Source organism: Dama dama, chromosome 1, assembly GCF_033118175.1.
Source record: "Dama dama isolate Ldn47 chromosome 1, ASM3311817v1, whole genome shotgun sequence".
Classification (NCBI taxonomy): Eukaryota; Metazoa; Chordata; class Mammalia; order Artiodactyla; family Cervidae; genus Dama; species Dama dama.
In genome coordinates this window covers 46053572-46063856 of record NC_083681.1, presented here as the reverse complement: position 1 = coordinate 46063856, position 10285 = coordinate 46053572, and the positions used below count along the sequence as shown (strand labels likewise).

The window sequence follows — 10285 nt, the reverse complement described above, 5'->3', positions numbered from 1 at the left end:
GCTCCTCATTCACCTCCCAAATTCTGACCAGGCAAAAAAAGTATTATGAAGAGAAGAAAATTAAATAGATGCATGGATCTGCTTCATAATCATAAAGATATTTCTAAAGTTATCATAAATTCACATATATGTGTTCTTTAATATGAGCATTGTGCTTGTTTCTCAAAAGTTTATGTGTTTTTAGAAATACCACTGCCTCCCAAAATGGACCCTTCGGTGGTTCCTTCAGGGTTGCATGGTTCTGATTAGGCATAAACTTTCCCTATTTGTCAACATGCAGATAGAAACATATCAACTCTGCTGAAACCTGACCCAGGGCCATTGCAGAGCTCATGCTGTGGCCCTTCTTCCTTGTGCTTTTATTCTCAGATAACACAAGATAATTTCCCTTGCAACTGAGATCCTGATCTTGCCTCTTTCTCTGACACTGAGAAGGATTCTGAAAAACAAATCCAGAATCTGACTCTTCCAATCGAGAATCTCTATGATCACAGCTGGGGGTTCATTCCTATATCAATGGCTGAAGGAAACTGGACAAGAGTGAGTGAGTTTATCCTCATGAGTTTCTCTTCCTTACCTACTGAAATACAGTCAGTGCTCTTCCTGACATTTCTGCTCATCTACCTGGTCACTCTGCTGGGAAACAGCCTCATCATTCTGGTTACCTTGGCTGACCCCATGCTGCACAGTCCCATGTACTTCTTCCTCAGGAACTTGTCGTTCTTAGAGATAGGTTTCAATTTAGCCATTGTGCCCAAGATGCTGGGGACCTTGATTGCTCAGGACACAACCATCTCCTTTCTTGGCTGTGCCACTCAGATGTATTTCTTCTTCTTCTTTGGGGTTTCTGAATGCTCCCTCCTGGCCACCATGGCCTATGACCACTATGTAGCCATTTGCAGTCCCTTGCACTACCCAGTCATCATGAATCCAAGGACACGTGCCAAACTGGCAGCTGTCTCCTGGTTTCCAGGCATTCCTGTAGCTACTGTGCAGACCACGTGGTTCTTCAGCTTTCCATTCTGTGGCAGCAACAAGGTGAACCACTTCTTCTGTGACAGCCCGCCTGTGCTGAGGCTGGTCTGTGCAGACACAGCACTCTTTGAGATCTATGCCATCATTGGAACCATTCTATTTGTCATGATACCCTGTTTGCTGATCCTATGTTCCTACACTCGCATTGCTGCTGCCATCCTGACGATTCCATCAGCCAAGGGGAAGCATAAAGCCTTCTCTACCTGCTCCTCTCACCTGCTCGTCGTCTCCCTTTTCTATGTATCTTTAAGCCTCGTCTACTTCCGCCCTAAGTCCAATAATTCTCCTGAGAGCAAGAAAGTGCTCTCACTGTCCTACACTATTGTGACTCCCATGCTGAACCCCATCATCTACAGCCTGAGAAATAATGAGGTGAAGAATGCCCTTGGTCGGACCTTCCACAAGGCCCTAGGCCTTAGAAACTGCATCCCATAAGCATTAACAAATAATACTAAAGTTTATCAAATAAGGAACAATCAGTTTGATATTTAGAATCCCTCTGCCTATCTCTGCTGTGATGAAACCCACTGCTGAAATGAATATTGGAAAACTCGGTGAAGAGAAACCATCACAGAGGTATTTTAGACCTATCACCACCACCTGGAAAAATCCTCTGCTTGTCCAGTATAGACTACATTCTTTTCTTATTGTCAATTTAACACTTCTGTGGCCAAATAATTCCAGATATTCACAATCCTGTTAACAGTATGAAACTGCTTATAATCCTAGCATGGGAACACACAAAATAAAAAAGGGCAATTCCCAGTGCACTAGGCCCGAGCACTTGTCTCATGCATCCAACCTGGGCTGGTGATCTCTTTCACCATAGATAATATACATGTTTCGATGCTGTTCTCTTGAAACATCACACCCTCGCCTTCTCCCACAGAGTCCAAAAGTCTGTTTTGTACATCTGTGTCTCTTTTTCTGTTTTGCATATAGGGTTATCATTACCATCTTTCTAAATTCCACATATATGTGTTAGTATGCTGTAATGTTCTTTATCTTTCTGGCTTACTTCACTCTGTATAAAACCCATCGAAAACCACCATGTCAGTTTGTCTTCCTTTGGGCAAATATGACTCCACTCATCAGATAGGAAACTACTAGTCCTCCCCCGGTGCATAACTCTCCTTACTGACTTACATTAGTTTTCATGTCCCTGAGGGAGTGTTAGTTCTTTTAGGCTCTCTGGTTGCACTATGGACATGGGAAAGTGGATCAATAATTCCCATACCTACACCTTTATAATGCTAGCAACCTCTTTATTCCTCATTCTATTTATCCTAGGAAGAATGACCTGAGCTTCCATTGGCTCTCTAGATTTGGGGTGTCAGTGGTTATTTGTTTAAGGGTCGTTTTTAATCATTAATTTTGTTTAGGTTCTTAACCTTGTTGAAGTAATATCATAAATTTTGATCATGATGCTGGTTTCATCAAAGGTTAAAATAGATCCAGCTAACTCCAGCATAGCTCTTCTGTAACACAAAAGAGTCCCCATTATTTTTTATAACTTCATAGTATTCTATTTTGTAGATATGCCATAGTTTATTTGATGAGTTTTCTACAATTACAAAGAATAGTTTTATGTGCAAACCTTATTATATTTTTGCCAGTGTACCTGACATGTGGAAATCTGGAAGTTGGATTTATTGGCCAAAGTGTAAGTATATAGTGTTTCTATCTTGGCAAATTTCTCTCCAAACTTACTGTACCATTTTACACTCCCAACAGAAATTTATGAAGATTCTTTTCTCCCCAGAGCCACAACAATAATACCTGTCACCAATCATTTAGAATTTAGCTTATGTAATAGGTGAAAAAAAATCATAATTAAATCTTAATTTGAGTGAAAAAACTTTGAAGAATACAGAGGGAATAGGTGAGTAATTCAGAAGAAAGTTATGCATTTCATTTAGACTTCTGAATTCATAGTTTAGATGATTTGCAGTTGGTGATGTCTTGGTACTCTATTTTCTCCACTTGAAAGCTTCTTTTGACCTTCATTTTAACCAAATCCACTTTATATTTCAAGGTCTACTACAACTCCTCAAGCAGCTAAATTACTCTTTCCTCAGTCAGTTCAGTTGCTCAGTCATGTCCAACTCCTTGCGACCCCATGGACTGCAGCACATCAGTCCTCCCTGTCCATCACTAACTCCTGGAGTTTGCTCGCAGTCATGCCCATCGAGTTGGTGATGCCATCCAACCATCTCATCCTCTGTCATCCCCTTCCCCTCCTGCCTTCAATCTTTCCCATCATCAGGGTCTTTGCATTAGGTGACGAAAGTATTGGAGCTTCGGCTTCAGCATCAGTCCTTCCAATGAATATTCAGGACAGATTTCCTTTACAATTGACTAGCTTGATCTCCTTGCAGTCCAAAGGATGCTCAAGCGTCTTCTCCAATACCACAGTTCAAAAGCATCAATTTTTCAATGCTCAGCTTTCTTTATGGTCCAACTCTCACAGCCATACATGACTACCGGAAAAACCATAGCTTTGACTAGACGGACCTTTGTTGACAAAGTAATGTCTCTGCTTCTTAATATGCTGTCTAGGTTGGTCATAACTTTTCTTCCAAGGAGCAAGTGTCTTATAATTTCATGGCTGCAGTCACCATCTGCAGTGATCTTGGAGCCCAAGAAAATAAAGTCTGTCACTGTTTCCATTGTTTTCTCATCTGTATGCCATAAAGGGATGGGACCAGGTCATGAAACCATGATCTTCATTTTTTGAATGTTGAGTGTTAAGCCAGCTTTTTCACTCTCCGCTTTCACTTTCATCAAGAGGCTCTTTAGTTCCTCTTCACTTTCTGACATAAGGGTGGTGTCATCTGCATATCTGAGGTTATTCAAATTTCTCCCAGCAATCTTGATTCCAGCTTGTGCTTGCATCTATGTTAAGTTTGTCAATGGACAAATTAAATTCTGTGTATACTATACTATACTAATTTTTCTGTTTGCCTTCCCCCAATGTACCTGTAACTCTTTGAAAATTAATTCTGTACAAGTGTTTCTGTTTTAGTATAACATAGGCATTCCTGAAAACTTTTTGTTCTGCAAAACTCACATTAAAACACCATGGAGAAATAGGGTTAAGGCAGGCTTCTCAACTCAATGGACATGAGTTTGAATAAGCTCCGGGAGCTGGTGACAGACAGGGAAGCCTGGCATACTGCAGTCCATGGTGTCACAAAGAGTCAGACATGACTGAGCGACTGAACTGAACTGAACTGAGGCTTCTCAAAATGTATGCAACTTTGAAGCTACAGGTGGAAAATGAGGGAGAAGATTGGTATTTTAAATATGCCTTGTGGAAAAAGTCAAACATGTACGTGTAGGCATTGTGCCAGATGCGAAACAAACAATAATAAACAAGCCAGATGTGGCTACCTCTTTCAGTAAGAAACATGAAGTCAAAAGTCTATTCCAGAAGCACTGTAAGGAATGCCTAGATATGCATTAGGCTTTTTGGGTTAAGCCATAATCAGTTGGAGGAATTTTTATCTCAATCATGGACATCATCTTACCCCTTCAATTTCAATTCCTATTCCAGAAGAGTTAAAGACTTTGAGATGTTAGCCTTTTCATCTTAACCAGTAGTTAATAGCCTCCCCTACTGACAGCATCCTAAACAAACTGCTATGGTTTTCACTAATATTCTCCAGTTTGCTTAGACAATGGCTACTGAATTCTCCTCTTCAAGCATCTTCTGACCTCTCCTGAGTCCAGGTCAGAAATAAGTCCTAAGCACCAAGCCCAATAAGAATCAAAGTGAAAGGAAATGTAAAAGAATACTAGTTTGAGGAAATTAAACCACTTTCTTGGAGATACCTGCACTCCCATATTCATTGCAACACTTTTCACAATAGCCAATACATGGAAACCAGCTAAGTGTCCATCAACACATGAATGGATAAAGAAAATTGGCATATGTATACATATATGCAATGCAATATTAATCAGCTGTAAAAAAAAAAAAGAAGGAAATCTTGCTACTTGCGACATCATGAATGGAACTTGACAGCATTATGCTAAGTGAGATAATTCAGACCGAAAAAGACAAATATTGTATGATTTCACTTATATGTGGAATCTGAAAATACTGAACTCAAAGAAACAGAGATAAGAATGATGGTTGCCAAGACCTGGGTATGTTGAGGTGGGTCAAACTGTACAAAGTCAGTTTTAAATAATTAAGTTCTGGGGATCAAAGGTACCGCATAGTTACTCTACTTAACAATAGTGTGTTATATACTTGAAAGTTGCTAAGAGAGAAGATCTTAAATATTTTCACCATACACACATAAATATACAGCTAATTATATGAAGTAATGGACCTCTTAACTAACTCTATTATACTCATTTCACAATATACACATGTATCAAATCATCACATTATACACCTTAAACTTACACAATGTTCTATGTCAATTATATCTCAATGAATCTGGAAAAAAAAAATAAAGAATACTGGTATGCTCCTCTAGTCTCTGTCTGGTGGAAACCTTGGAGAATAGACAGACCACTGAGTTTTGTTCCTTTTCTCTTGTAGCCTCACAAGTGCAGGAGAAGTTGAAGCTGCAGTAAAAACCTTCCTCCAAGGAAGGTTTCATGCAGAATCTTCATGAGATTTTGTACTCTTGGGAACCCCTCAAATCTCATACCTGTCAGAAAGTGAACCTATGATTTCTCCTGAAGAAGAGGAAGTATTGGGGGAAGTCACTTCCAAGAGTAAACAGCAGGGACCAGGGAGCCCTGAGACCCAGCCTGGAATCCCCTAGAGTGAATGGCACAAGCCCAGCCCAGAGCTTCTCTGGAGTGACTAACGCTGCCCAGCTCAGACTGATTTACAGCTGCTGGCCCATCGTAGCTACCCGCAGTGTCCAAGACACCGGGACAAAGCTTCTTTGAGAATGTGACAAGGCAAACCCGACTTCACCAGCAGTGTGGACCAGGATAAGCGCAAGCCAGAGTGTCTTTGGAATGACTGGTACAGACATAGCACAGGACTTTTCTGAAGTGGCTTGCACAGACATCACCACAATTTAGAACTCCCCTGATGTCACCCATTCAGACATAATCCAAAGCTGGATCCAAACCAGGGCTTCTCTTCAATGTGAAACAGACAAACCTCTCACAGGAGGTAAGTGAAGGATGAGAAGGCAGGGCACAAACTTGAAATCTCCTGTAAAGAGGATGATGGCTCACCATCAAGAAAGGTGTCCATTTTGACACATTTCTGAGAGATAAGAAAGGTGATCAGAAATCTCAAGTAAAACACATGGGGTTTTATAGAATTTGACAAAAGAAGTAGGACAAAGGGAATCTGCTAAAGAATAGATAACAGTGATAAAATGTGTATTGTGCTTTAGACTGTTCAAAGTGTTTGCACATGAATCATCTCATTTCATACCCACAACCACCCTGTCAGGTGGGTAGGGCATTTATAATAACTGACATTTTATAGTTGGAAAGAAACATAACTTAAAAAATGTCATGTCAGTAGTTTTGTGTCTCACATCTAAAACAAACAATAACTGGAACTTTAGCTCCCCCCAGATCATTGCCATGATAACTATGTGGTCTCAAACTACCACATGTGTGGTAGTTTCACAAAGTTCTCTTAGGTGTGTTAACTAGTTCTTCCTTGTTGAAACAAAACATAGAATCTCCAAGATGTCATCCCTGAAAGGAGACAATCTGGATAGAGACATGGCTGGTTACATAACCTCAACTGAGAGGAACAGGATTTCAAGTTTCCCCATAATGTCCCCTACCCTAGGAAAGGTACTCTCTTCCCCTCTGTCACCCCTTTCTTACTTACAGGGAGAAAACAATATTAAAAACAGAAGAAAAAGGTGAAAGAGAAAGAGAAGGAAGTCTAGGTCAAAAGAAAGAAAGTTATGACCAACCTAGACAGCATATTAAAAAGCAGAGACATTACTTTGTCAACAAAAGTACGTCTAGTCAAGGCTATGGTTTATCCAGTGGTCATGTATGGATGTGAGAGTTGGACTATAAAGAAAGCTGAGCATTGAAGAATCGATGCTTTTGAACTGTGGTGTTGGAAAAGACTCTTGAGAGTCCCTTGGCCTGCAAGGAGATCCAACCAGTCCATCCAAAAGGAAATCAGCCCTGGGTGTTCATTGGTAGGACTGATTTTGAAGCTGAAATTCCAATACTTTGGCTACCTGATGCAAAAAGCTGACTCATTTGAAAAGACCCTGATGCTGGGAAAGATTGAGGGCAGGAGGAGAAGTGGACGACCAGGATAAGATAGCTTGGGTGGCATCACCGACTCAATGGACATGGGTTTGGGTGGACTCCGGGAGTTGGTCATGGACAGGGAGGCCTGGTTCATAGGGTCGCAAAGAGTCAGACATGACTGAGTGACTGAACTGAACTGAAGTGATAGAGAAAGATCAAGGAAATGACGGAATACATGACTGAAAACTGTGGGAGGGAGGCAGACACAAAGCCAGGACTCCTGCTTTCCTATTGTGTTTCGTGCAGCCCCAGGGTCCTAAGAAGAGGCACGAGGGGGCCATTTCAGTGGCCAGGAGAAAAGTGAAAGCCAAACAAATGGGTCTTTTAGCTCTGGTCCCTGCCCTAGTTCATCCTCATTCGACTCAAGTCTTGAGAGTTCTGAAAGACTTGGTTTGAAAGAAAAGGGAAGGAGGGAGGAGCCAAGATGGCAGAGGAGTAGGATGGGGAGACCACTTTCTCTCCTACAAATTCATCAAAAGAATAACTGAATGCAGAACAAACTTCACAAAACAACTTCTGATCGCTAGCTGAGGTCATCAGGCGCCCAGAAAAGCAGCCCATTGTCTTCGAAAGGAGGTAGGGCAAAATATAAAGGATAAAAAGTGAGACAAAAGAGCTAAGGACGGAGATCCGTCCCGGGAAGGGAGTCTTAGGCGGCATTGCTTGGGCTAGGGTCCAGGCCTGAGTGCCCTGAGGACAATCAGAGGGAGCTTCTGTGAGTTGCCAACTTGAACTGTGGGAGGGCAAAAGAGAGAGAGAAAATTAACCGCCCGAACACACTGCCGGCCGTTCGCAGAACAAAGGGACCGAGAAAGTCCAGAGAAGAGCTAGCAGGCTGCGGACCGGCCCAGCCCCGCCGGAGGCAGGAGGCAGGGGGGAGGGAAAGGTCGCGGTGAGACACAGGGCGCAAGCACCCGACCGGCGCGGGCAGGGACTGGGGCTGGGGACGCGGAGGGCAGAAGGCGCACGTACCCGACTGGCGCCAGCGGAAACTGAGACTGGGACCGCGGAGGGGAGTGGGCGCGCCGCACCCGGGAAAGTGCGCCCGTCAAGCCCCTGGCTGCCTGGACCGCTCTGACGGGGAAGGCACAGAGAGTAGGTGGAGCTTTTTGCTCCCCGCTTTTGTGGAACACCCAAGGGCTGGAACCGCGCGTAGCGCGGGGCGCGCTCCATATAGAGCAGCCGGGAGCCTGAGCAGCGCAGACGGAGAAAGCAGCACTGGCCCCTCCCGGCAGCGCCGGCCCCTCCCTGTAGCGCCAGCCCCTCCCTGCAGCGCCAGCCCCTCGCCGCAGCGCAACGGAACTAGCTACCTGAATAAGAGTCCCCTCCGCCAGCCTGTGTCAGGGCGGAAATGAGGCTCTGAAGAGACCGGCAAACAGAAGCCAAAGAAACAAAGGGAACCGCTTCAGAAGGAACCGGTGCAACAGATTAAAATCCCTGTAGGAAACACCAACTACACCGGAAGAGGCCTGTAGATATCGAGAAGTGTAAGCTGGAACGAGGAGCTATCTGAAACTGAGCCGAACCCACACTGACCGCAACAGCTCCAGAGAAATTCCTAGATATGTTTTTACTTTTTTTTTTTTTTTAAGTAAGAAAAAAAATTTTTTTTATTTATTTTTTTTATTTTTTCTTTTTTATTTTTTCTCTTTTATTTCCCTTTAAAATTCCCTATTACTCCCCCATTACTCCTTCACTTTCATTTTCATAGATTTTTACGATTTTTTTAATTAGGGAAAAAAATTTTTTTTTCTTTCCTTTTTTTTTTTCTTTCCTGTTTCTCTTCTATTTTCTTTGTTTCTTTTTCTCTTATTTCTTTTAAAGTTCTCTAGTACTCCTCTACTACTCCTTAATTTTCATTTTCAACACACTATAACCTTACAAAAAAAAAAAGAAGAGAAGCCCTATTTTTAAACTGAACTTCATATATATTTCTAAAATTTTTTTTGTGTGTTTTGGTTTTTATTTTTAATATAGTATTTTTAAGAGTCTAACCTCTAGATTTTTAATTTTTGTTTTTCAGTATATGATATAAATTGTGAACATTTAAGAATCCAATATTCAGTTCCCATTTTTACTCAGGAGTGTGTTGATTATTCTCTCCCAATCTTGACTCTCTGTTTTCTACCTCAGAACACCTCTATTTCCTCCTTTCCCCTTCTCTTCCCAATCCAATTCTGTGAATCTTTGTAGGTGTCTGGGATACGGAGAACACTCTGGCAACAGACAACTTCGTAGATCTGTCTCTCTCCTCTTGAGTCCCCCTTTTTCTCCTCCTGCTCATCTCTATCTCCCTCCTTCCTCTCCTCTTCTTCTTGTAACTCTGTGAACCTCTCTGTGTGTCCCTAACAGGGGAGAATCTTTTCGCCATTAACCTAGAAGTTTTATTATCAGTGCTGTATAGTTGGAGAAGTCCTGAGACTACAGGAAGAATAAAACTGAAATCCAGAGGCAGGAGACTTAAGCCCAAAACTGGAGAACACCAGAAAACTCCTGACTACATGGAACTTTAAGTAATAAGTGGCCGTCCAAAAGCCTCCATACCTACACTGAAACCAACCACCACCCAAGAGCCAATAAGTTTTAGAGCAAGACATACCACACAAATTCTCCAGCAACGCAGGAACATAGCCCTGAACGTCAACATACAGGCTGTCCAAGGTCACACCTAACACATAGACCCATCTCAAAACTCATTACTGGGGACTCCATTGCTCTCCAAAGAGAAGAAATCAAGTTCCACACACCAGAACACTGACGCAAGCTTCCCTAACCAGGAAACCTTGACAAGCCAATCGTCTAACCCCACCCACTGGGTAAATCCTCCACAATAAAAAGGAACCACAGACCACCAGAATATAGAAAGGCACGCCAGACACAGCAGTCTAAACAAGATGAAAAGGCAAAGAAATACCCAACAGGTAAAGGAACATGAAAAATGCCCACCAAGTCAAACAAAAGAGGAGGAGATAGGGAATCT

The 10285-nt window shown here is 42.4% G+C and overlaps 1 protein-coding gene across 1 annotated transcript; it reads left to right on the top strand.

Annotated features, from left to right (window-relative positions):
• The first annotated feature begins 507 nt into the window (after positions 1-507).
• Positions 508-1470, top strand: LOC133050904 (olfactory receptor 10A5). Its single transcript, XM_061135235.1, has one exon. It carries the CDS (start codon positions 517-519, stop codon positions 1468-1470), a length of 954 nt encoding a protein of 317 aa, XP_060991218.1. The 5' UTR covers positions 508-516.
• The last annotated feature ends 8815 nt before the right edge of the window (positions 1471-10285 follow it).

Coding starts and splice junctions, on each gene's coding strand:
- LOC133050904 (XM_061135235.1), top strand. CDS start 517: ATGGCTGAAGGAAACTGGACAAGAGTGAGTGAGTTTATCCTCATGAGT.